Source organism: Solea solea, chromosome 20 (assembly GCF_958295425.1).
Source record: "Solea solea chromosome 20, fSolSol10.1, whole genome shotgun sequence".
NCBI lineage: Eukaryota > Metazoa > Chordata > Actinopteri > Pleuronectiformes > Soleidae > Solea > Solea solea.
In genome coordinates, this window is record NC_081153.1 from 4769227 (window position 1) to 4795902 (window position 26676).

At 41.4% G+C, this 26676-nt stretch overlaps 3 protein-coding genes across 7 annotated transcripts; 2 read left to right on the top strand and 1 right to left on the bottom strand.

The window, feature by feature from the left end:
• The first annotated feature begins 124 nt into the window (after nt 1-124).
• Nucleotides 125-10750, top strand: abcf1 (ATP-binding cassette, sub-family F (GCN20), member 1). Its single transcript, XM_058618509.1, has 25 exons — nt 125-343; nt 1653-1702; nt 1813-1887; nt 1971-2094; nt 2181-2215; nt 2294-2389; nt 2520-2558; nt 2669-2743; nt 2830-2925; nt 3196-3318; nt 3454-3554; nt 3907-3992; nt 4096-4235; nt 4480-4628; nt 4716-4799; nt 4985-5109; nt 7288-7400; nt 7517-7688; nt 7795-7869; nt 8184-8254; nt 9125-9157; nt 9750-9918; nt 10015-10079; nt 10156-10228; nt 10375-10750. Exons 1-25 carry the CDS (start codon nt 283-285, stop codon nt 10539-10541), a joined length of 2397 nt encoding a protein of 798 aa, XP_058474492.1. The 5' UTR covers nt 125-282; the 3' UTR covers nt 10542-10750.
• Nucleotides 10738-13544, bottom strand: mrps18b (mitochondrial ribosomal protein S18B). The gene is made up of 7 exons (XM_058618510.1): nt 13395-13544; nt 12471-12639; nt 12290-12387; nt 12116-12184; nt 11764-11830; nt 11621-11680; nt 10738-11020 (listed from the first exon to the last, which is right to left on the bottom strand). Exons 1-7 carry the CDS (start codon nt 13473-13475, stop codon nt 10824-10826), a joined length of 741 nt encoding a protein of 246 aa, XP_058474493.1. The 5' UTR covers nt 13476-13544; the 3' UTR covers nt 10738-10823.
• A 511-nt stretch (nt 13545-14055) lies between these two features.
• ppp1r10 (protein phosphatase 1, regulatory subunit 10) lies at nt 14056-25954 on the top strand. Of its 5 annotated transcripts, none has more exons than XM_058618503.1 (19): nt 14056-14074; nt 14227-14511; nt 17775-17883; nt 17998-18084; nt 20345-20480; nt 20571-20622; nt 20706-20795; nt 20896-21036; nt 21128-21233; nt 21373-21479; nt 21575-21702; nt 21824-21983; nt 22082-22225; nt 22310-22556; nt 22668-22743; nt 22976-23194; nt 23307-23430; nt 23526-23900; nt 24631-25954. In XM_058618503.1, exons 3-19 carry the CDS (start codon nt 17777-17779, stop codon nt 24789-24791), a joined length of 2460 nt encoding a protein of 819 aa, XP_058474486.1. In that variant the 5' UTR covers nt 14056-14074; nt 14227-14511; nt 17775-17776; the 3' UTR covers nt 24792-25954. The 5 variants fall into 5 exon arrangements, with proteins under 5 accessions (XP_058474486.1, XP_058474491.1, XP_058474487.1 ...); XM_058618508.1 differs by having other exon boundaries at nt 21376-21479; XM_058618504.1 differs by lacking the exon at nt 14056-14074 and having other exon boundaries at nt 14227-14302.
• Nucleotides 25955-26676: the final 722 nt, after the last annotated feature.

Sequence of the window (26676 nt, forward strand, 5' to 3'; positions counted from 1 at the left end):
TCTCACAAATCTACTACAACACACTCCGCAACGAAAGGTGGCGCTGTGTACTGTATGGCAAACTCACTCTTGTACCAAAGGAAGAAGAAGAGGGGACCCCGCGGCAGGAGACCACGAAGAAGAAAGTTTGTTGGTGACCCGGCATCTCTGAGCTACATCATCATCACGTCGCTGGGCCGCATGACATGTGTGTGTGGCCGAGACACCGAGCCGCATAGAAGAGAAAAAAAGACTTTATATTTAGCTCCGCTGTCTTCATAAAGTCGCAGCAAAAACAAGAAAATGCCCAAGAAAACGAAAGAGGAAGCGGAGTGGGTGGGCGATGAAGTCGCGGCTGCACCTGGTGAGAGAAACATCAATGTTCAGGAGCTAGCAGCTAGCCGTGTAGCATTAAAGCTAACATGAATCTAGCACTAGTGCAGGTGTAACTCAACTAAACAAGTCTCTCTTTCAAATGTCTTGCCCTAGATTACGCACTGGTGTCGTTGTCAGCTAAATATAAATTACTTCGTTCCTTCAACTTTGAGTGTCGTTATGTTTAATTTAGGTTTGTAGAGGCTCCATGCTAAAACATGTCAGATGCTTGCTAACCTGCCAAGTGTCATGAAGAAGTTTCTAACAATAATTAAATGTATGTACGAGTTAATGTGAGTGACAAATAATAGCTATTAACATTACGTGTAGTTGCAGCTTAATTAAGTACGTCCGGTATAGCGACAGGACACAAACACTGGTCTCTTCTGCTCGACAAATGCAGTGTCAGTGTCAGCATAACCCACACAATGTCGACTGCACTTTCAAACGCCAAAAAGGAAAAATGCGTCGTTTTTCCACAATGACTTAAACAAAGCACAGTTTAGCTAAGACTCGCCTTGACTCACTGGTTATTCCATGGCCATTTCTAGCTTTGGAGGGGCTTTAGGAAAGATGTTGTGTTTCCACCGAGTATTTTTTTTTTTATCCATTCTTCCATTAGGAATAGTACTAAAATAACTGGTCCCAACTATTCCAATTTCTTGGTAACCCTTCTCTCAGGTGTACCAGAGTAAAATGATGCTGTATGGTGGATCATGACCCATTCCAGTCAGCTGATTGGACATCAGAAATGTGTCCCTCCCTTACAGCCGGTGTTTCTTCCATCCCTGCAGTCTCAAACTGAGCAGAGAAAAAAAAAAAACAGAGCTGCTGCATGTCGTCCGTTGTTGTCGATTGTGTGGTGTCCGTTGTGTCTCGCTGACAGCACACACCCCCACCTACGAAGTAAAGGTACTGTTCTCAGTCGAGACGCAAGTCTAACTGAGGACTTTACCGTTCCAAACTGTACGATAATGGAAACATGGCTCGAGTTTGCCAAACTACAATGAGAGAGATTCCCAACCCTTCAGATGATCCACGAAGATGCCACAATCACTTACTCGAGCAAAGCAGACTACAGTCGTGATAACCTCATATTAAAATTGAACAGCTTATGTTGAGCCACTCAAGCAAGTTAAACTGATTATAAATGACAGTATGAGGAAAACAACAATCCTCCATACATCAATAAATAAAACCGATATTGATATTTAAACCGATGTTTACGTTAAAATATGAAAGCAAGAACCCAACTCGTATGTCTTGTCTGTGTTGTTCAAACATTTCTCATCTTCCAGTTGAAAAAACAGTGAAAAAGGGGAAGAAAGATAAAAAGGGGAAGAAAAGTGTGAGTATTTATTAAGTTTTGAAGTATCTAAATACCACATACACCTGACGTTTGAGCTCTACGGCACAATGTGTCTTATTGGATTTGTTGTGTGAATGTTTTTCCTCCAGTTCTTCGAGGAACTCGCCACAGATAGCAAGCCTGAGAAGGAAGAAGAGGCTGTGAAAGAGCCACAGGGGAAACAGGTAAGCTTCATTCTGAAAGAGACTCTTTAAAAGATGGGTCATTCATTCATTCATTCATTTAATAAAACAAAATTTGCTCTTAGAAAAAGAAGAAAGATCGACGGAAAGGGAAGGCTGAAGACGCAGATAAAGGTGATGAGGATGTCATGCTGAAGCTGAAAAAGCTTTCAGTACAAGCAAGTGATGAGGACGAAGACGACGAGCCAGGCATGTCATTAAACTGCATTTTAAAGACTCAAATTCTCACACATGTTTTAATTTATTTAATTCCGTTTTTACTTTTCTTTTCACAGTCTGTGTCCCCAGCAAAGGAAACAAGAATAAAAAGGTTTTTTTTATTTTTTTATTTATTGCTTCACTGACTCTTTCCATGTTGACTTTGTAAAGCATCTCTAACGTCTTTCAGGGTGGAAACGTCTTTGCTGCTCTCAGCCAGGGCCAGAGTGATGATGATGATGATGATGATGATGAGGATAACAAAGAGGATAAACCAGAAAAAAAGGTACAGTACTGTATTTAATATCGTCTCTGGCTGTTGAACTGCTTAGAATTTTCTTTGACACTTTGAACCGGGGCTTAGATGAAGTGTTGGCTAATTAAAGAAACCTCTTCTCCTGTCACCCGAAAATCAGGACGAGAAGCCAAAGAGGGGGAAGAAAGAGCAACAAAAGGCGAGTACCAAATTACCGACCTATGATTTTAGGTTTTACTACATTTGTTTGATTGTTTTCTTGGTGTCTTGCCGGGTCATGTGATGAGAGCTGTCCGTCTGTCTGTGTAGAAAGCAAAACCTGAGCCATCACACAGTGAGGATGAAGATGAGGAGCAGGAGAGTGACGGAGGGGACACAATGATGGTACGTTTGCCTGACCAACGTGTTCTTCCTCTTTTTCTCTGCTTTGAAACAGTCTTTAACACATCTGTCTGACTGTATCAATCCAGTGTGCAGAAGATGTCATCGCAGCGCAGGCCAAACAGGAGGGCGATGACCCGTTTGCTAATCTCAGCAAAAAGGAGAAGAAGAAGAAAAAGAAACTGGTAATGAATGTGTTGATTTAATTTATGTCCCTCATATTTAGAAGGGCCAATATGCCTATTATAGTCTGTGAAGACTGACTTACTTAAAGGGATTATATATATATTTTTTTATCATTTCAGCAATAAACACACATTATTTTATCCACAGATAGTGACTTAAAGTCTTGAATCCACCCTTATCTGGCACGAGAAGCTGGTTAAATGGGTGTAACTTGTTTTGCTGCACCCTTCCCTTTGTTGTTGCAGACGTTTGTGTTTCTCTCATTACAGTTGGAGTATGAGCGTCAGGTGGCCAGTGTTCGGGCTCAGAATGACTTGGAGGGAGATTTCTCCATCTCCCAGGCGGAGATGTCGTCCAGACAGGCCATGCTGGAGAACGCCTCCGATATTAAGGTTACAAACTTACTCCAATGTGTGGCGCTGTGTCATATAACGTTTTAGAAATATGTCCCGAACTTTTAAGTATAATTACTGTTTTAATAGTATATTCTTTTCCTAAATTTTACCTTATTTCCTTTCTTTCTTTAGCTGGAGAGGTTCAGCATTTCCGCTCATGGAAAGGAGCTTTTTGTCAATGCAGATCTTCTGATTGTAGCCGGAAGAAGATATGGTTTGGTTGGACCAAATGGGTAAGTTAATTTAACAATATTATTTATTTATATTTGTTTTCAGATTCTATCAAGTTATGTTTGTTGTTTTAGTGCCCTTTTAACCTTTGTCAGGACGAGATTGAGGGACCAACATATCACATTAATTAAAACTGATGTTTATATTTGAAAGTAAACTAATAAACATTGGTGGGTTAGATGCTATCACATACTGTAAGTAGAGGCTGATTGTAAGGTTTGATGTTGCCTTTCGGCCTGCATTAACTGCAGCATTTTGGAGGTTTAGTCTTCCATCTTGTTAAAGATGCCTATGTTCACCTGTACAACAATAATAATAGAAGATTAAGTGCTATCTCACGGTCTTGTGTTACAGTAAAGGAAAGACCACGTTACTCAAACACATAGCCAACAGAGCTCTGAGTATTCCCCCCAACATTGATGTGCTTCTGTGTGAGCAGGGTAAGTGACCGACCACGGTTTGCTCTCGTCATCGTTTCTGTAACACTTACAGACTGTTCTTGCTCCTGACTCCTCTGCGATGTCCCCTGTGTTTTTATGTCAGAGGTGATAGCCGATGACACGCCGGCAGTGCAGGCTGTGCTGAAGGCAGACACTCGCCGCCTGAAACTCCTGGAAGAGGAGAAGCGGCTCCAGGCTCGTCTGGACAAGGGAGAGGACTGTGTGGCTGAGAGGCTGGAGAAGGTCAGGGGTGAATTACAGACGACCGCACAACCATTTATTTTAATTTTGGCATAATGATTAAAATGTTGCCTGAAAGAGTGTCATCAAGGTAAACATGGTGGTCCAGAGGGGGCAGCCTTGCTAGTATTGCTTCTGATATTATTATAAAATGCTTATTCTAGGGGTAATTAAAAGCCTGACAGGTTCTCTGTTATATTGCACTGTTTCTCATCGTGTGGGTGTTTGTGTTCTTACGTCACAACAGGTCTATGAAGAGCTGAGGGTGATCGGAGCTGCAGCAGCTGAGGCCAAAGCCAGGAGAATCCTGGCCGGTCTGAGTTTTACATCGGAAATGCAGAACAGACCCACAAAGAGATTCTCTGGTGGTTGGAGAATGAGAGTCTCCCTGGCCAGGTACACACCAATACAATACAAACTGCCATGGATGGAACCATTCCAACATGACTGTATGTACCTCACTCTGACCTTCTGCACTTGCAGAGCTCTGTTCATGGAACCCACACTCCTCATGCTGGATGAACCCACAAACCACCTGGACCTGAATGCCGTCATCTGGCTCAACAAGTATAAAGCCTTTTTTTTTTTTTTGTTATGTATTTCACTCAAACGTATCATACTGTAACCATTAAGCCTGAGTCAATGCGTGCTTCAGAAGTGTTCACAAGGGACATGATTTGATGGAGCTCTATATATATATTTACAAGACAGGTCTGTGCTAGGCATTTAAAATAGTTTTTTTGTGCTTATAGCTACCTGCAAGGCTGGAAGAAGACTCTCCTGATAGTCTCCCACGACCAGAGTTTCCTTGACGAAGTGTGTACAGATATCATGCACTTAGACTACCAGAAACTCTACTACTACAGAGGGAACTACTGTGAGTAGCCATGTACTAAACTGGGATTGGGGATGGGATGCATGATGATTAATTGATTGCACTGTGACTGACGTGAACATGCTCTCTAGTCTGCTGATAGTCAGTCTTAGGGATTTGTGTTGAAGTGACACAAGAGGGAGCCTTGTCATTCCACAACCTTGTGATTTTCAATGGTCTTCATTCATTTTCAGTCAAAAATGTTCACAAAAAATATAGCATCTGTAATGGAACCCCCCCCCCCCCAAAACACTTTGTTTCTGACCAAAATTTAAGGCTAAAGAAATGAAGACAGTGTGTCCTTTCAGTGAAAGTAAATTCTAAATATGTTCCTCCTCCTTAAATATATAAACAGTTTTCAGTAGTGATTTTGGTCTGGAAATTCTGGTGGGGCCATGCAGGAAAATCTTACAATGCAATCCACATATTACTCTCATACCCTCACAACAAAAACACAGTAGCAAGTGAGAGAGGGGACCACAGCACAGTTGACACAAAATTGCAGCTGAATAATGCCATCACACAAACAGTGCCAATCTGATATATAGATTATATATACATATATATATATATTATCATATCAATAGCACCATCAAATGGCAGTGTTCAAAATCTCACAATATCAAATACTCAAGATTGAAACAACAACGTGACAACAATAACAACAAAGCACGACTCATGGCATGAACACCGCACACCCCATATGCAAAGCCACCACACACGTATCGCCAGTTACACATTACAGAAATTCCACTATAATTCAAACAATATGTAAACTACATTAGGGGTGGAGTGGCTCAGTGGTTAAGACCGGCACCCTGTGTGCGAAAGACATCATGGTCGCAAGTTCGACTCCACCCCTGACTGATTGTACTCAGTTCCATTGTAAGTCTCTTTGGATAAAAGCGTCTGCTAAATGACATGTAATGTAATGTAACATTATCAATTACAAGTTAGAATAAAAATAAATTAGACTGACCGCTCACTTCTTGAAGAGGAATGAGGCTCTGCGGTCCTTCATGTGCACAAACCAGTGCCGCCCTTGCTTCAAATCAACCAATGAGAAGCGCTCTGTGTCCCTGAACTTCTGGCTCCACTGCAGAAACTGAAGCGTGCGCTGTACACGCGCATGCACGCGCAGCAGTTCAGCAATACACAACACTGCAGGCACCGGGAGGATATCTCGCCCGGAACAGAGGACGCGCAGCATCCGGCACAACCGACTATTCACATACAATTACACGATGTGTCTACAGTGGAAATTGCGTTCATCAAATGAAAACTGCAGACATTTATTTGGGGACAACGTTGAATTTATTACTTACTTGTGCCCTGTGACATTTTTTACACAGGAAAACATAAAAGCTTACAATCCTCCCCTGCACAGCAGCGCCCTCTGGTGGGGCTCTGGTGCAAAGACGCCGCTGACAGTTTTATCAAACCAGTCCAAAACAGCACAAATAAACAAGCTGACAGTTGTGATCAGGATTATTCAACATAAACTAGCAACGGAGAGATTGAGTAGAAGGTGTGAGGTTACAACGGGATGACTGAAACCTCCTACAGGAGTGTAATGAAAACATTCCACGACTCGGTTAGTTTCGTCTGGGACAATTATCAAAAGTGGCAGAGTATAAATCAGGTTTAATTGGCTTTTAGCTTGTGGCCTTGGTTTCATTAAACATTTCTGTTGCAGGAATAGAATGATGAGCGCAATTACTGAGCTGAAATATAATGAGTAGATGGCAGTAGAGCTGCAACTAACGATTATTTTCAAAATTCGAATAATCTGTTCATTATTTTCTCCTCGGGGAATCAGAAAACCTTAAAAAATGTTGATTGGTGTTTGTCAAACCTGCAAATGATGAGGTTCTTAAATGTCTTGTTTTGTCCACAAACCAAAATGATTAACTTTTAATGATTTTGTTATCCAGAGCAAAGAAATGAAGAAAATACTCACATTTAAGAAGCTTAAACAATTGGAAATCTTGTTTTAATCATGAAAATAGCTTCGAACCGATTAATCGATTATCAAAATAGTTGTCGATTAATTTAGTAATCGATGAATTGTTTCAGCTCTAGATGGCAGCAGCAGATCTATGTTCATGTTATAGTTGGGCAACTGGAAACTGCTGCTTTTACATTCAGGTAAAAGTGTTTGTTCCTTCCTTTTCCCTTAAGTGACCTTTAAGAAGATGTATGTGCAAAAGCAGAAGGAGCTGCAGAAACAGTACGACAAGCAGGAGAAGAGACTCAAAGAGCTGAAGGCTGGTGGCAAGTCCACCAAACAGGCTGTGAGTACTGAGAATGAATTAAAAGATTTAAATAAGTGTTTAGGTTTCTCACCGGAACCCTTTCTATAGTAACACTGTAGAAACTCCACTAATCACTCAGTCTCATTCTCTCTCAGGAGAAGCAGACTAAAGACGCCCTGACCAGAAAGCAACAAAAGGGCAAGAAAAAGGGTCAAGAGGAGGAGAGCAAGGAGGCTACGGAGCTGCTGAAGAGGCCTAAAGAGTATACTGTCAAGTTCACTTTCCCTAACCCACCTCCTCTCTCCCCCCCCATCCTGGGACTACACAGTAAGAACATGGACAGACTGCTGCGGCAGCTCCTTGCTCAGCTGTCACTTACTGCCAGTGTTTGTGCTTTAAATGAAATGATTTTGACTCTGGTTTCTCCTCACAGGTGTTGACTTTGCCTATGACGTTAATAAGCCTTTATTCAAAAACGTTGACTTTGGTATCGACATGGACTCCAGGAGTAAGTGTTCTTCTCCCCCTGTTACAATGACGGTGGCCACTCTTAGAACTTAGACAGCATTTTCAAACGCCTCCGCAGATGTATTAGCAGCAGAATTATCTGTGATTTTAAAAGAAAACAGAATAACGTGGATGTAGCTTTAGTTTGGAGATGACGGCACAAAAAGCAGTAGTGCCTTTTGTAAAGTAGTGTCTCATCAAAACTTCCCTCAATTGTTGTTGTGTTTTAATCTGGAGACAACCTTATATTTCACGTCCAAATGCACTGTTCACAATGTTTATTTATTTTTCTCCTCTCTTTCCTACCTCATCTAGTTTGTATAGTTGGACCCAATGGTGTTGGGAAGAGTACCCTCCTGTTGCTGCTCACTGGGAAATTAAATCCTGTAAGTGAGCACATGACCGTTGTTTTAACTTCAAATGAAATAACTGGTAGCAACATTGGTTACAAAAGTATTGTTTTTATACGTTTCTTACGTTGGCGAACTAAAAAGAAAATACTTTACAACTGACTTAATCCCTCTGTGATTTCTGTGACCTAGTTTTCACACACAAAAACAAATGATTGTGTCAGTCTGACTAAAACTAAACTGACTGAACATTGTACTCAAGTTTTTCAAAGTCAGACTAACACACCCACATAATGGTATTGGGAGTCCAACTAATACTGCATGTATACCTTCAGTTGGACCTGAAGGTATAGTGCTGGTGCTATAGGTGTTTTCAGCCATAGTGCTCCTGTATGGAGCTGTCTCACTTTATTTACCCTGTGTGCTTCTACCGCCTCACTGGCTCAGTCTCGACTTAAAATGTGTCACTTGTGTGATGTGGAGTTAATGGGCTTAATCAGCATTGTGTTAACTCATTTGACAATGGTTTCACTAACATACACACATCTTTGTTTATGTTTAAAAGTTACACACTGTGGCTTAAAGAATGAAAAACAGTTTTTATGCTCTGTCACTCTCAGTTGTGTGGGAGTGGTCCACACTTCCACTTCCTCCTGAAGGATGTGTAGATCTGATCCCAGGTTTTTGCTCCTCAAGGGAATTCAAGTAATTTATATATCAAAGGGTCCACTTACTATTCAGTGTTTCACAGTCGTTTTATCACATTTTATTGAGATTAGAGACACCACATTGTATTTATATCGGATCACACTTAAATAATCAGTAAACATGGAACACCGGGTTGTTCTGCAGGGTTCGCTGTATATAACTTTCTATAACTCTTACTTTTTTTTCTCTGTTCCTCAGACCAAAGGTGAGATGAGGAAGAATCATCGTCTGGTGAGTAACTTGCTGTTTAAATCTTTAAATTCACACTGTAGTAAATGATCTGTGCTACTTTACATTCAGACTACCTGGTAAAGGATTTATAAATGGTTGCTAACACTAGAAATCATTATAACACAGTAGATTAAAGGGCAAATCTTTTTTTTACTTGACAAATTGTGAGCCCTCATGTTCCTGTACCATAACGTGAGCATACTTTATTTTCTCTCGGCCAGTTTATCTCATCAGGATCATTTGATTCTTTATAAATTGACAGCATTTATTCGTGATCACTGTTTTTCTCTGTCTCTGCACACCAAAATGTTCCTTTTTGCCAATGTTATAAACATTTTAGAGAACTTTTATTCTTACGTGTTAATCTAATTACTAACCTAATTCTAAACCATGTGTAAATCTGTTTATAAGGGTTGTCTTGTGTTAAGTGTTACTGATATCTACTGAAGAACTTAATTTGTAAATAGGTTGACACAAAGCTGATGTTTTTCATTTGTAGAAGTTAAAACCCTGCTCTCCATCTACATTTTTTAATCTGAAGTGAATCACTGATCATGTATGAGAAGATGTATGACTTTGTGTCTGCCTACAGAAAGTGGGCTTCTTCAACCAGCAGTACGCTGACCAGCTGAACATGGAAGAGGCCGCCACTGAGTATTTGATGAGGAACTTCAACCTCCCGTATCAGGACAGCAGGAAGTGTCTGGGGCGCTTTGGCCTGGAGAGCCATGCCCACACCATTCAGATCTCTAAACTGTCTGGTACGAAATATCGTCTGTCAGATACTTAACTGTACTATCAGTGTTGAGAGAGGGAGGTGTGTTTTCTGACGGCGTCTGTGTTTCGATCTCCTCCAGGCGGTCAGAAGGCAAGAGTCGTGTTTGCGGAACTGTCGTGTCGTCAGCCTGATGTACTAATCTTGGTAAGATCGGTCGCTGAGCCTTTTATTCATTATGTACAATGGATTTTCTATAACTAACGCTCTTTTCCTCACATAGGATGAACCCACTAACAATCTGGACATCGAGTCAATCGATGCCTTGTCAGAGGCCATCAATGAATACAAAGGAGGTAAGAATTCATTTAAGAAGCTTGGTTTTGTTATAAAATAAACAATCTAGTCAGATCCCAGCACAACACCCTTAAACATCAGCGCAGTGTTGGGGGTCTTTGTCATTGTCACTAACGCTGTCCCGGTCCCGGTCCCTTGTGCACAGCTGTGATCATCGTGAGTCACGACGCTCGGCTCATCACAGAGACCCAGTGTCACATGTGGGTGGTGGAGGATCGCTCCATCAACCAGATCGACGGAGACTTTGAGGAATACAAACGTGAGGTGCTGGAGTCTCTGGGAGAGACCATGGTCAACAAGGTCAACCCGTAACCGGAGAGGACAACCTGCTGTTCTACACCTATGCTTCCTACAGTACACACATCAGGAGCAGTCATCGTGTCTCTCAAAGTCACACACTTCAAATGGATTTGTTGGGAGTGGAGTGTTAATCTAATAATGTTTCAAAAATACAGAAAAAGAACGTGTCAACCTGTGGTCAAGGTGTACTGAAGCCAAACAATAAAGCAACATTTTAATCATGTGGTTTATTTTGTCTATGTACACACCAGTGGGATGATCAATCAGGGTGGAAATTCACAAGATCCTTAGTCTTCATTTCTTTAAGTAGGCCCTGTACAACTTCTTGACTTTAGCCACTTCAGTCTCATCAGGTGTTATATCACTGTACCACTTATACCAGCTGTCACCAGACCGTAAGGATGGGGGAGGTGGTGTTTTACCCACAGCATCGTGGGTGTTGGAGAAGTCTTCTGAAAACTCCACATGTGGAATCTGAAAGGGAAGTAAACCTGAAAGAGGACATGAAATATTAATATATTTAAAATGCAGTACTTTTTTTTTTATGTTGGAAATGCTGCCATCTACAGTTTAGTTTGAAAACGAGCAGCCTTTTAGTCTCGATGGTCAGAAACATAAGTTTATATCGTTCTGGGACAATCTTTCACTCTAGTTGCCCTCCATATTCTATATTATTCAGGTAGCGCTCATTCTCAAAAAGGTTTGTGACCCTTCATAATCTCGACCAGTTTACTAACTGGACGAGGGTTAATGCCGCTCTAGCATTTACATGATTGAAAGTTCTATGAGTCAAGAAAGAGTTTGCGATATAACCAAGAGCTCATCACCTGGTTTTCACTCATGACTGGCTAGAAAGGGCATAACTCTGATACTAAACCTTTAAGCCTCATTTTAGTCACTTAAATTCCAGGCTGAACTTCAAAACTTCAATATTCAGTAGTTGTTTGTCTTTTTATCTTTTTATCTTTTAATTTGCTGCCTTAAGATGTTATGACAGTCATTTAAATATATATTACATATGAAATTTTAAAAAAAGGAAGCCATTCAGGAGCAGGACTGTGTTTTAGGCAGTTTTACTTTGTACTACATACCTTGATCTTGTGCTGTGTTGACGGCCTTGGTGATGAGCTTTTGCTGTTTCATACACACGCCTGGAGACAGAAGAACCAACAGCTTGGTATCCAGCAAAAAGAGATACATCACAACAACAACAGTGCTCACTTTGACGACTTACCGGTTCGAGTGGGATCGTACACCATTCCAGTCTGCGGACTAATAAACTGCTGCAATAGTTTCACATTCTACGAAAGAAGTTTCATTTGAGTTAACATGCCATACGAAGAGCAATCAGACAGTTCATTTAAATGATTAAATGAAAATGCGGTTATAGCACAACCATAGAATCATTTTGGTATAAAAAGTTTGAGAACGTTTTATCGAAGCAAACAAATCAGTTAAACAATATAGTTGTTTGGTTTGAATGAAAGTCTCTAAACTATCTGTCAATGGATTTATAATCCTGAAATACTACTGTAACTCAACAGCATGTGTATGTTTAGTGTTGTGAGACCATTTTGATAACCAACCTGATGATGGACGATAACATTTGGATCCCGACAAATTGGACAGGGGTTTCCACATATCTTGTCTCCTCGCTAAAGAAAACAGAGTTCATGTTATTAAAACTACAGATGTTCAATTACGTGACGCCTGTTAATGATGTAAAGTGCATTTCTGGTGGATTGGAACAGACATCTTACAATGCAGGTCTTGCGAGTCTTCTGTGGGGGAATGCCTCCTTTGTGGTTTCTCCTGTAGCCCGCCCATACCGGACTGGTCCCATACCTCTCGATGTATTCTGCCAGGGGTAAGAGATTTAGCATAAAAACAACATACAAAAGGGCCCAAAAAAGAACAAAATGTTGATTTTCCTTAACATACCTTCACTCTCCAGGTAATCCCAAGGTTTTTCCTTGTAGCGGGAGAGAGCCTCCAAAGCCTGAGCAGAGTCCTTAGTCTGGGATGATGCAGCTTTGCAGTAAAGGTGATGTGGAATTATGAACGGGGAAGAGGCCAGACATGGTCTTCCAGGTAGCCTGCATAAGAAGGACTGAGCATAAAAGAATAACATTACAACACACGAGCAAAACATATACTGTGAGCAGTTTGTTTGTTTATGAAAATGTGTACATTTAGGTTATGACGTCAAGTTTACAATCAGTTGCTTTTCTAACATCATCGTGACATAATTGGTATCGGATTCCCACCCCTAGTTTCGGTAGGGGGAAGGCAAGATGTGGAAACGCTTGACTAATTTGTCAGGATCTAAATGTCATCATTCACCATCAGGTTGATTAGCACCTCAATCACTCCAAGTGGTCTCACGACACATGAGACAAAAAGAGTTTCAATGTTGTTTCAGTGCTGTAGCCTATATATATACATATATACATACATACATATACATATATAAATACATACATATATATATACACATATATATATATATATACACACATACATATATACATACACACACACACATATACATATATATATCGCCCAAACACTCCCGATATATCAGCATATCGGACATCGGCAAAAGAGGTCCAGTATCGTGCATCCCTATAATATAACCCAATAATGCCATTATTAGCCTCACGTCGTCTTAGTTAACACATGTTGTGAATAATAAACAAACAAAACACCGCGCTGCCACTCTAAGATAAATAGTTCCTAGCGAGAGGGCAGACGAATCTGCCCATGACTCTTAATTATATTCACGTAATTAGCCATTTCCTCAAACTGTTTAGTAAAAATCGATGTGTACGACTAACACCTGAAGAACACAGTTTAGTTTAGTACCTCATTTTGTCGCAGAGGATGAAAAACTGAAGGCGAAAGACGGAAAAGAACCTTCGCGATGTGTCGCACGGGGGCCGCCATTTTGCTGTCAGATGGGGTTGTAGGGTGAAGGTGAAAGGGCACGTGACGTAAAAATGCAGCGATCACGGTATTTTCTTTATATCAAAGTTAAAACATCGCTGGATATTGTATACTATGTGAGAAGTCACAGTGGGTGATATTAGCGCAAAACGGAACCACTCGCTGTCTGTTTATTTTTATTTGTTTTACTTTTATTCAATGTGATTGTACACTGTCGTTCTCTTTTTTTGACATGCTCACGTGACCAGCCCTGGCTGTCAAGTCAGTCGCCATTTTCAATAAATTTTGTTAACTAAATTTATATGTGAAATACACATCAAAACCCAGCAAAGTAGCCAAAACACGACGTGTATCTTTAATACCTCACCAACAATACCAAGATGTGGCACTTTTAAGGTAAGTCCAGTGTGAAATTTTGAAATGTTACATCGAAAACGTAGTGTACGCCATTATGTCCTTGGTCGTATCATAAAGGTCAGTTGTACGCCATTTTGTTTTAGTGACGTACGAGGAAAAACCGCCGTCCGTGACGTAAAAAACGTCACTGTGTATAAAGTCTTTGTCCCTCCCCCAGAGCTCATTCCTGGATTTGGTCAGAGGTAAGTCAAGTCATGAAGGCATTACGGCTTCTCTTCAACATTTTGTTCGATTTTAATGCGAAATCCATACAGCTTTACTTAATAGTTAGTCACCAATGGACGAAGTTTGCCAGGATCGAAAATAAATGTTGTGTTTTTTGTGTGTGTTGCAGGTATGAATTTGTTTGCCGAAGACTGAACCGTCGAGGACTTTGAACAACTCAACTCAAATTCATGTTTTTTCTTCAAGTAATGGACATTTGATTACTATTTTTGCCTCAAGTTTGTTCCTGAAGGAAAGGCTAGCTCCTAGCTACCACAGCCCCACCCATAAGAAGTCTTTAAGTTGATATTAAAACCATGAAGGTTGACGACATAAATTACTGATTACTGAGATATAAGTGCCTGAAAAGCACGTTATAATAATCCCGAGACGCTGGAGATCTGTTGTATCAATAGTAAGTTGATTTTGACGTTGAATTGAAATCGAAATTCATCAAATGTAAAAACAGTCGTAGACAATAGGCTAGCTAGTAGCTGGCTAGCAGGCACAGTGAGTCAGCTTGGTCAAAAATAGGCAATGTTATAGCATGAGCTCACACAGGAAAGCGGACGGAAGCACAGTGCTCCGTTTCTTTGTGTGTGAGACGAAATGGGCGAAATTAACCTAAATATCCTGTTAATTCGTTAAAATAACCATAAGCAATCTGTTCATAAAGATTGCCGTAGGCATAGCAGCAAATTCCAGGTCAGGGAGTCGGACTTTTTTGCCTGCCAAATCTGCTTTGTAGGGGGCTGCTCCACGGGACTAACACTCACCGCAATCTACACATAAAGATTGCATTAGCTTGAGGATTTGTGGACAATACTGTATGTTGAAAATGTTGACAAAGATAGCGCAGGGACTTCCTGAAAGCCCTCGCCATGTACTCGGCAATCTGTGGATAAAGATTGCAGGATGACTCGGGCGATGTGGTCTTTTGAAGCACAAACAGTCGGGATTGGCAAAATGTGATGGACTAGTTGTGGTTTGCTTCTCGGACAGCTAGCATTGTGCATTGTTCGGCCAGCACCGCTCTCATCGAAGCGACGTTTGGGATTTGGTGTTTTTTTTCCTCCTTTGTTTTTGTTTTTTTCTAATACTTTATTGCATACCAACTATATACGGATGCCCATCGCGTTTTCTGACTGCCGTGCGCATAGGGCTATCTAGAGAGACGTGGCGCTAATTCCCTTGTCTTCTTTTTTTTTTATCAATGTGTGGTGTTTGCCGTAGAAGCCATTGCTGTTTTCGAGGGCTTGGTCTGCCGTCGTCGAAGTGGTTAACGGGGGAGGGATCTGATTAGCAGTCAGAATCCACCTCCCTCCCTTTGTCGGGGAAGCTTTAGCCGCAGGAGCAGGCTGTACACAGCTATGACAGATGGCAGGTTAAACGCAAGCCTTTTATAGCCAGCTTGAATAGCCCTTATATAACCGAGGGCGTATTTAACTGTTAGATGATCCGAGAGTTACACAGTAGATGTATTTGTAGTAGTGCGCTTAATTGCGCAACTGCTTTAAAAATACATTATTGTTTTGCAGGATCTAGGCTTATTTTATAAGATCAGTCAGCATTGTTTTTTATTTTATTTTTTTTACAGTGACTATCTGACTACAGTGGGACTGTGTACATGTCACCTTCTCTCTCTAACCCCCCCCCCCCCCCCCAACTGAACCAGGGTTCATGTTTAATTAATTAACACTGACTTTGTGTGACAATTGTGACATTTACAGGGATTGTGTTATTTGCAGTGTTGTGGAGGTCTGAGACTATATAAAACTTCTACTACAACGGTTACACGGGTAAGACTTAAACTGATTCCTCACAGTATGACATTCCCGTGGATTGATTTCCACTCGAATCGCAGGTATCTGCTCAGGAATTGACATACTAATACATAAAACTGACATTATAAAAAAGTAATTGCATGCTTAAAATGGTTCAGCCAAGCATTTATGCTATGAACACTAAAGGTTATTTTTTTCCTTGTGGCCATTTGTAAAACTAAGTCTATTTTTGGATCACAGACTTCATAGGATAATAGGACAACAAGACTGTGTGAAATCATTAAACATCTGGTACCTTTTAGTCAAAGAGTTTATTTTATAGGCAGATGAATATGCTGCAGGACAAGCCATTGTTAGTGATGCTGCACTGGCAGTTGTAATAATTCAATATGCTCAGTGTCAATGTGGGAACATTGAGTGGCCTCTAGGTGGCAGTAAGTGTCCTGACTTGTAACCTGTGGCTGCTAGATTATGACTGATGTTACCTCCACTTCTATTATTTAGCTTCCTTCAGAGACTTGAGAAAGAACACAATTATTTAACATACTAATTACTTTAATCATGCTGTATGCTGCTGGTGTGTGAAACCAGAATTCCATACCAGAGATTTAAGATACTAATAATGAAAATAGGCACTAACAAGGTATTGCTTTTCAGTTAGCTTTTTTCATAGATGTAAATTATTGTGATAGATGTGTGCTATTAAAATAAGTAATTATTTCTAACTTGACAATATTCCTCTCTTTCTCATAAACCTTGACCTTTCCTCTCATTTTCATTTAATACATGCAGACGTGAGAAATGTGTATAACAAAAAATAAAAAACAATATTTGTTCTAAGGGTTACATAGCTAACATTGTTTTCTCTATATTAGTATCCTTGTTTGATTGTGTGTTTAGGATAAAAAAAAATAGTTTAGAATGAGCAGTACATTTTTAGTCTCATTGTAACATACTTTTTTATAAACAGTGCAGTGTTTAAACCTAACATTAACATTTTTCCCATTAGTATTGTTGTTTTAGTGTTAAGCATAGAGAGAAAAGTTCAATACAAGTCAGTTTCTAGTCTCATTGTAACATGTTTATATGAGGATATAATAAACATAACATTAGACCAAATACACACATCTACTTCAAGGAAGAGTTACTGAGATAATACGGTGGAAACGGTGTCTTCATTCTTGGCGAGTCAATGTCAAGAAACTGAAAGTCACAACTGTGAGGCAGCAAACCCAAAGCTGCGATGCACCGTGTGTCTGCGAGAGCAAAACTCGGTGTGTTGCTGGAAGGAAGCGCTGCTGTCTTAATGTGTAGTAAGTTGTGTGTCCGTGTCAGATTGAAAGTCATTGTTTCCCTGATATGGTAAAAAGGGATGCTAATCAGAGGCCAGCGTGGCAAATTATAGAACTGCATAGCTCTTCTGAATCCTAACTTGGTGTTAAGTGGTGTTTACCAGACTGATGAGTAATGTTGCCCAAACCCTCATTGAGTCTTCAAAGACCTTTTTGACCTTTCAGATGTTGTGTGTTTGGCAATTAAGGCCGTGATGTTGATGGAATGACCTTGGTACTGTGTGGTGCAGTGGTTCACTGACTCTAAAGTGAGATGATTGGAATGGGGAAGCCTGTTGTGACAGGCTACACTTGTGGGCGTATTTTTGTTTGTTTTTTTATTTTAATGCGTGACATGAATCTGGTTTTGAACCATGATGTGATTTAATTAAGTTTTTGGAAGAGGAGCCTCAGTGAAATTCAGCAGCAGTTTGGCAGGCCAATAGTCCGTAAACAGACGTTTTAGTTTCAGGAAATGCAATACACTTCCATACATAATAGCACATTTTATACACATGTGACATGTTGGCATATGAATTAATTGTTTGATGTGTTTATTTCAGATATGGCAGCTGGACCAGTGGACCCCAGACAGATTTTAAAAGGTGTGGAAGCTCTGTTGGGCAAGGATGGAGAACTCCGCAGCCTGGAGGGAGTCCCAAAGGTGTTTAGGTGAGGAACAGAAATGTTTACATGGTGTTAATATTCATTTTGTAACATAAAAGTTTCATTTTTGACTCTTATTTTTATTTTATTTTTAAATATCTGCTGATTTTCCATTTGCAGCCTGATGAAAGCTTCTACCAAGATGGTCAGTAGATGTATGTACCTCAACATCCTGCTCCAGACGAAATCACATGATGTTCTTAACCGGTAAGTTTTCATTTCAAATTAAATGACTTTTGTATTTTTCTTTTTCATTTAAGTCTAATTTGGTTTTTCAGCCTTTCACTTGAAATATGTGATTTGTTTCTCAAAGATTTGACAAAAGATCTCATCATGTATGTAAAAATCTAACATGGCAAATTCTTGTTGAATTTCATTTGCAAAATATTATATATGAGGGTTTGGCCCAGGGGTGATGAATGAATGACTGAATGAAATCCAGAAGGAGGCAGTGCTGCAACAATAATAAAAATCTGAGAGGAACTGATTTTTATTTATTTTGCTTTGACAGGCTGCCATGTTTGTAGTTTCTATATAATCTAGTTTGTAGTTTTTGCCTTTGATGACTTTGGATCCAATCAATCTTTTAACCACTGTCCATGGACAGAGACACATCAAAGTGACCAACTGTTGCCATAACATCAAAGCAACCCATACAGTCATCCTTTTGTCCTTTAATTTTTCCCTCATATATATATATATTAATCTTTGCCTTGTTTTATACTTGTGATCTTGGAAGAAGACAAAGAGGCAAAAGAAAATGGGAAGCTAAGTCAATAAAGCAACATCACGGAAACTGTCATAAAACACCAAGAACAAAAGGACAGATTCTTGTGAGCGAACAAAACGGTGAATTAGCGCTAACTTCGGAGATTCGTAAATGAAGGGAAAGAATTGTCATTGAGTTGTTTCAGCACGTTTTGGTAATAGGAACATTAGTGGAAGTATAAATGTGTTGTATACATGTATTAGGGAGTTCTGTGTTCAGAGTTCAGAAAAGGTTAACTAAGAAAAGAAACAGTCGTTTACATGCACAGTTTAATTGAGCTATGGCCATAGTCTGACTAAGACGGGCAACCAGAGTCTTGAGTAGCCATGCAGAGGAGAAAAACGCTTTATTGGCCGTGTACCTCTGACTCTGCCTCTGTAGGTGGCGCTGTATCTCTATAAACGAGTGCATATTGAATCAGTTTGCTGTTGACCTTTACGTCAGGGAAAAACAAACGGTCAGATGGATCGTGCCAAGTCTGACTCCAGTCTGACTAAGCGTATACAGTACATGCAGGAGTAATCTGACTATGAATTGCATTATTCAGGTATGTTAGTCCGACTGAGACTAAGAGTAGCTCCGTTTTAGTCAAACTAAATAAACAAATGATTGTCTTAATCCAACCAAAATTGTATTTTTAACATGTATATAAATGCACTTGAATGTTTTTTTGATGTTGAAAAAGCATTTGTTATTTGTTAAGGTACATCAATTTGGAGTTAAGGGATTTTCAAAGTGAACGGATGAATCAGGTTAAAAACACGGGTTAAAAAATGTATAACGCCTTACAGAGTGTTATAAGTCCTACTTAATTGTCTTTTTTGTACTATATTGTTTTTAAGAATTGGCTTCTTCCACATCCTAAAAAGTTTACTTTAGAGATCGCTATGGCTGAACAACTGCCTCCGTTTTATCCTCTCCCTTGTGTCCTCCTGCCAGGCACAAGGGACATCAACACCTTTTGTCCAATATAATCTTACTTTATCCTTAGAAATTTCAACTCCTGTCCATCCTGGTCACTCCCAATGAAAATCTCAGCATCTTCAGCTCTGCCTCTTGTCTTTTAGACAGTGCCACTGTCTCCAAACCATACACCACAACAGGCTATTCGTGTGACTATTGTTTTCACAGTGCTTTTTCAAAAAAAAAAGAAAAAAATGGTATATGCACAGGAGAAACAAGAGAAACACAAAAGCAAAACCTCATGAAATATCCAATTAAATAATAGCAAGATAACAAAGTAAAGAGCAGCCAACAGAAAAAGACTGTGCCACATAATTCCCCGAATATCACTCACTGATTCCTAATTGCATCTTGTGTCTTTATTATTTCCATTGAGTTTACCCTGTTTTTGTTTTGTCTGTCAAAGCACTTTTGTAGTTTGACTGTATTTATTGTAACTGTATTGTATTTTTACCTCACTGTTTTTGAATAATGATCTACTGAAGTCGTGTTTTTAGTTGATTTGAACACTCTGCCCATACAATACTCACTTATTTTTCGCCTGGCACACTTGAAACGACGTCAGTTGGGTGTTAGTTATTAGCATCGCTCTGTCCTCTTGTGCTGTTGTTGTCTATCCATTGTTTTAATGAAGTGAGGAAGTGTTTTCTGGAACAATTACAATCATTTAATGTGTTTGTCGATGTTCTAGTGTCTGCATCATTATTAAAAAAAATCCCTTGTTCCTTCCTCCAGGTTTATCAGAGTTGGAGGATACAGGCTGCTCAACTCCTGGCTCATCTACTCTAAAACCACCAACAACTCCCCTCTGCTGCAGCTCATCCTCCTCACACTGCAGAAGCTGCCTCTCAAAGTGGACCACCTCAAACAGGTACTGTCTCAGTCAGTTTATCCAGCAGAAAGCACTTTATACGTCGTTCTTACACCTGTAGCTAACAACTCTGCATTCATATTTTGCCAGAACAACACAGCTAAGCTGGTGAAGCAGCTAAAGAAAGGTGGAGATACCGAAGGTCAGTTGAATTCAAAAGCAAAAATCCCAAATCACTTCAGCAGAATGCACTGCACCATACTAATGTTCCTGTCTTTTATTTAGATCTTAGGAAGTTGGCATCCGTGCTCATGGATGGCTGGATGGCTATAATCCGCTCTCAGAGTGTCTCGGCCAGTGGCAACTCTCCTGCTGGTACGGATGATAATCTCACTTTTAATAATGTGTCTGTTTTTCCCCCCTGTGGCTTCCTTTGGCAACAGTTTCTAACTTTTTTTGAATATTTATCCGACAGATAAGAAAAAGAAGAAAGAGGAGACCAAGATGCCGGTGCGGGACGTGAAGGATGTGAAGGACCAGAAGAGTGTAGAGGAGGACAAGAAGAAGGAGAAACCTAAAGCCCACGCACCCAGTCACACAAAGATTCGCTCCATAGGTAAACCTACTGTTACACCCGGTGAAGTCGTTGGCTCTGAATGTCATATTGTGCGTTGATAATAATTGGTTTTGTTTTGTGTCATGTGTAGGACTGGAGATCGACACACCAAACCCTGCCCCTGCTAAGAAGGTGCCTGTAGCGCCACCACTGGGTGACAAGTACAACATCAAGCCTCCGCTCCTAAAGAGGCACAGGTACGGTTTTACACCATCAGTCGTGTTCCTTGTTTGTACTGTATATGGTACTGTATATTCATGCAGCTTGCTCATTACTGCCCCTAGGTGGCTGATGTCGGTAGTTTCATGTTTCCTTATATTTGTTATTGTCCATCAGCAGTGCTGGCCCAGCAGATAATCCACCGCTGGAGAAAAAATACAAACCACTCAACATGCCGTCAAACTCTGCCAAAGAAATTAAAGTCAAGATCATTCCAGCACAACGTGAGTTTCAAACGTGACATCACATGTGAGCAATATCAAGGAGATGCTGGTGATGTGGTCATGTTAACTTTTGTCTTTTTGTGTTGCTTCTGCAGCAATGGAGGCCACTGGTTTCCTAGATGCACTGAACTCTGCCCCAGTTCCAGGGATTAAGATTAAGAAGAAGAAATCCAGCGCTGGTGCTCCAACAAGCACCAAGGCCGTGTCCCCCACATCCAACAAGGTACGGTTAACACTGGTGCGGATTGGCAAGACTAACAAGATCCACAACTGTCGATACCTTTTGCCTTTTTTGACATCAAACACAGTTTTAAAAATCATTCTCGTTCCTTTCTTGTCCTCAGGCGAATCCCTTTGAAGGCAAACCATCCGCATATTCTTCATCGACCTTGAAGCCGTCATCTCCAGACGCTGCCGCCTCCAGCACTCCCACTGACGAAAACCACGAGCCAGAGCAGCCCGGGACCCCAGTTCCCTCTGAGGACCCCGAGGCGTCTGACAACAGTAAGATCTACTTCTTGACAGTTTGAAAAGTGCACCTCTTAATTTTATGTTTATCCCCCTGATCTAATTCTATTTTCATCATTTTTAACTGTGTGTAGGTGAGAAACCCAACGCTCTGGCAGAACCGCGTGGCGAAGAGGAAAGCTTGACCAAGAAGGGCAAGAAGAAGAAGACGGTTCACTGGGCCGAGGAGGAGCAGCTCAAACACTACTTCTACTTTGATCTGGATGAGACGGAGAGAGGTAAGGCTCGTGGTTAACGACCCACGTGTTTTTTAAGTTAAGAAAATATCAGTTATTAACGACGTCCCTTCACCGAATTCACAGTTAACGTAAACAAGATCAAGGACTTTGGTGAGGCCGCGAAACGAGAGCTGATGATGGACAGGCAGACGTTTGAGATGTCCCGTCGGCTCTCCCACGACACCATGGAGGAGAGGGTTCCCTGGACGCCGCCTCGACCCCTGACGCTGCCCGGCAGCCTGGTCTCGCACGGCGCCAACAGCACAGAGAAGTTCACACAGAGGGATCGCGAGATGGGCATCCTGCAGGAGATCTTCCTCAGCAAAGAGAGGTAGGAGATTCTGGGGGGAAAAAGAAGGTGTATCATTTGTAGTTTTTGTAAGTGTTAAAGGGAAAGTTCAGGGCTTTCACGTTATAATTATTGTTTCTCTCTTTTCTCCAGTGTGCCCGATGCGCCGCATGAACCAGACCCAGAGCCGTATGAGCCCATGCCTCCTCGTCTCATTCCTCTGGATGAGGTTAGTATTGCTCTCTCACACACACACACATTAGGATTGAGATACTAATCAGTGCTTAAAACAACCAGTATCAATACCAACATTGCCATCGTCTTTAACATTAACAGCATTATTTAACAGGACAATACAAGTATTTGAAGTTGAGAACAAAAAACAATCAAATCTACTATTGTGATGACCATAACACACAAACGCTCACTCACTCATGACCTTCCATCTGTGGTGCCCGCAGGACTCGTCCATGCAGGATGACAGCTATGCCGAGCCCATGGACACCACGCCGCAGCCGGGCTCCGCCTTGGCTCCAAACGAGAGCTCCAAGCTTCCGCCGGTCCTCGCTAACCTCATGGGGAACCTGAGCAACAGCTCGCGCAGCCCACAGTCCTCCAACAACGTCAGCACCCCCATACCTCCCTCTGTCAACGTACAGGAGCTGCTCTCATCCATCATGGTAAATATCAAGTACTGGTCAGAGCCACATAGTCCACACGAGAAGCTGTGGACGACTGTGTTCCTGCTGTTGGATGTAAAATGTCTAATTATATTCTTTGTTTTCACATCAGGGTGCTTCTGGTAACCAGTCGACTGAAGACCTGATCAAGCAGCCTGACTTCTCGGACAAGATTAAACAGCTGCTCGGCTCCCTGCAGCAGACCCAGAACCAGAACCAGGGTGGACCTCCACCAGGTAAGCCAAAGTATTCTTCAGTGTAGTGCTACACTCCACGTTTGTCTGTCCTTATGTTTTTTTAACAACCTGTTTTTTTCCCCTCTTCTGTGCAGTCAACCCAGGTTTACTGGGTCACGGTCCAGGCATGAACAACATGAACAACATGAACAACATGAACATGCACATGCAGATGCCAATGAACGGCGGCTACCCGCCCAACAACCCGCCCGGCGGCCCCCGCTTCAACCACCCGCCGCCACCACACAACCACGGCCCGCCGTTCAACGCCGGCGGAGGCCCCCGCATGATGGGGCCACCTCCGGGCCAGGGCCGGGGAGACAACGGCAACTACTGGGGAGACGACTCCATGAGAGGAGGCCCCCACAGAGGGGGCCACTTCCACCGGGGAGGCCGTGGCAGAGGAGGAGAGCCTGGCTTCAGGGGGCGAGGACGGGGAGGACCCAGAGGAGGACACAACAACATGAACGGTACTCGGAACATTGGTCTTTGTCATCAGAACAAAGTGTTGATTAAAACTTGAGTCTATGATCTGTTTGTGCACTTTTTTAAATGTTATTTGTTGAAATCCTTATTCAGTAAATAGGGGTTAAGTGTTTAGAAACTAATTATGGACCGTAACTTAAACTCAGCAGTTTACACAAATAGTTTCTGACCAAGAATGATGACGAATTTGGTACAATTTGCAAAAACAAGCATTAATTGGTCAACGATAACTGTTAAATTTTATTATAGTCACTTCTAGGCAAGGGGAAATTATGTCAAAACACATGTATGTGCTTCACAGAAATAAAAGAAGCTAACAAATAGAGTTCATTTCCACGTGACAAAGATACAGTTTTGACTTAACTTATATACACACAGAAAAACTACAAATTATGACTGGGAAACAAAAGGATTATTGTGAACTTATTTTGTTTGTTGGGGCAGATTTAATAGCCATTATTAGCTGGTTCCAGCAGGGGGCAGTGTTAGTTAGTTAATGCTATTTTACCTTTAGTCCAGGTTTAAAAGCTGTGTTGTGCTGTCACACTTCAAACATACATGCTTTGTAGACGCTACATAACAGTTAAAAATCAGCACTTTCAGGTCCATTCATTTGAAATAATGAACATATAAAGAGCTGTTTGTTGCTTGTTATTGTACTTAGTCGTGTTTATGTGTCGTGATTGTAACGCCGTCGTCTCCCTCTACCGTCAGACATGTCCAAGAGGCCCGTGTGCCGTCACTTCATGATGAAGGGAAGCTGCCGGTACGAGAACAACTGCGCCTTCTACCACCCCGGCGTGAACGGACCGCCGCTGCCACCGAACCACCCGGCCCACAACCAACACAACCAGCACCCACAGCACGGACACTAGGTGGCGCTGCCGCCGTTTGGATCAAGTCTGCCAACTGCTGACCTCTTCGAGGAGCCGCTCTCTCTGATCAAAGACCACTGCAGGACGTCAAGTTCAGGACACAAGCGTGGACGGCGTAGGGTGTGTGTGTGTGTGTGTGTGTGTGAGTGAAGTCCTGCAGAAGTCACTGTGGAGCTTATGCCTGTCAGGTGATCACTAATGGAACTGCGTTTTTCCTTTTTTTTCTTTTTTAAATTATTATTGATCATTTCTAACAGAGACTGTAAACTAAGCCTCCACACTGACCCACGCCTGTGGCTCGCTGCCTGTGTGCTCAGTCACTTTCCAAACCACTAAGTCGGTTGACCAAAATGGAAGTCTCCTTCTCAGCAGAAAGCTAATTTCCCCCCCCATGTGAATACATTTCTTTTGGCGTTGTGGCTTTTGTACTGTGTACCTACAACGTGATGTTGCTTTCATCTGCCCCTCTTTTCTTTTTTGTTTTTTTGGATTGGCCAGGTTTGAGTCAGAAGAAGAAGAAGAGTCATAAATGTTCTCCATTTTTTACACAAAAAAAGCACTTTATGAAGACAAAGGCCAATAGAGTTATGATTTATTAATATAAGAGACTGAAAAAGAACTACCTGGTATCAAACAGCTTTATTCCCCTCCTGAAAAAGTTAAAATGATGAGCTGATGATAAAAATGGTCCTGCGTATTTTTCTTTTTTGTTTCTTCCTTTTTTCCTCAAAGCAGCTGTTGTTGGTTGTGAAGAGAAGCAACAGTGATGTGCGTGTTGTGTGTACGCTTCCCCCACGCGTGCGCTCTGACTCGGTGACTTAGCTGTGTGTCTGTGTCTCTGTGTGTGTGTGTGTGTGTGGTGCAACAATCATGCTCCATCACACACTGGTCCTGTCAGAAGAGTTCCCACAGCTGCTGCCTGTATCTTCTGCGCTCCCTCCTGAACCCACGCAGGGGGTTTACTGTCAGTGTTACGAGTGGAATGAGGGAGGTCAGCCAATTTTGAATGTTTTCTGTGAAAACAATGACCGTTGTGTCTCTTGTGGGACTGTAAGAATGTCAATTTTTTTTTTTGCTCTCTTTCACCTCCTGTATTTTTTAAAATCATATTTTCAGTTGAATTTTTTTGTACACAGTGTATTAAATAAATGCCCAAATACAAATGATGGTGTGTGTTATGTGATTTTAAGATAATTACAATGAAATCAAGTACACAAACTTTGAATCCAGGTGGACAAATGCAGGATTTATGGTCTGTGTTTGTATCATTTTCACACATTCTACAGTGCATGTTTATACAGCACATTTTCTGTGTCTTGTTCAGGGACATATTTACATGTAGACTCGACCAGTGTTTCTCAATCCTGGTCCTGGGGACCCACTGTCCTGCATGTTTCACCTGCTCCAAAACACCTGATTTAAATGGTCAGCTCATCATGGAGCTCTGAAGAAGCCTGATAACGACCTATTTATTTTATATAACTCTTTGCCTTGATGAAAGATAAGGAACGTCACATTAAGTGTCTTTATTCACTTTCTAAAGATGTAGAGCAAAAATGGTGTTTCACAGTTTTAAACTACGCACAACCTCTATTAATGAAAATACAAGAACAAATACAATCACTTCCAAATCTCAATCCTGGTCCTGGGAACTCACTGCCGCGCCCCACACACCTGGTTCATATAAATGGCTCGTCATCAGGCTTCTGCACTGTTTGCTGATGAGCTGGACATTTGAATCAGGCATGTTAGAGTAAGGGAAACGACTAAAACATGCAGGTTTTGGGTCACGCAGGATCTCCAGGACCAGGTCTGAGAAACACTGGTCTAGAGGAGCAGGGGATTAAACCTCCGAACTTTCCAGTGGGCAAAACCACCCACTGTT

What these genes read in the sequence shown, in the direction of transcription:
- mrps18b (XM_058618510.1), bottom strand. Translation starts at nt 13,475, where the DNA reads ATGGCGGCCCCCGTGCGACACATCGCGAAGGTTCTTTTCCGTCTTTCG. An exon ending in ATCCTCTGCGACAAAATGAG is followed by an intron (nt 12,640 to 13,394) that starts GTACTAAACTAA and finishes TTTTATGCTCAG; the next exon opens with TCCTTCTTATGCAGGCTACC. An exon ending in AGACTCGCAAGACCTGCATT is followed by an intron (nt 12,185 to 12,289) that starts GTAAGATGTCTG and finishes TGTTTTCTTTAG; the next exon opens with CGAGGAGACAAGATATGTGG.
- ppp1r10 (XM_058618503.1), top strand. Translation starts at nt 17,777, where the DNA reads ATGGCAGCTGGACCAGTGGACCCCAGACAGATTTTAAAAGGTGTGGAA. An exon ending in CAAGATCATTCCAGCACAAC is followed by an intron (nt 21,480 to 21,574) that starts GTGAGTTTCAAA and finishes TTGCTTCTGCAG; the next exon opens with CAATGGAGGCCACTGGTTTC. An exon ending in TCTGGATGAGACGGAGAGAG is followed by an intron (nt 22,226 to 22,309) that starts GTAAGGCTCGTG and finishes CCGAATTCACAG; the next exon opens with TTAACGTAAACAAGATCAAG.
- abcf1 (XM_058618509.1), top strand. Translation starts at nt 283, where the DNA reads ATGCCCAAGAAAACGAAAGAGGAAGCGGAGTGGGTGGGCGATGAAGTC. An exon ending in AGGATAAACCAGAAAAAAAG is followed by an intron (nt 2,390 to 2,519) that starts GTACAGTACTGT and finishes CCCGAAAATCAG; the next exon opens with GACGAGAAGCCAAAGAGGGG. An exon ending in GCCGTCATCTGGCTCAACAA is followed by an intron (nt 4,800 to 4,984) that starts GTATAAAGCCTT and finishes TTGTGCTTATAG; the next exon opens with CTACCTGCAAGGCTGGAAGA.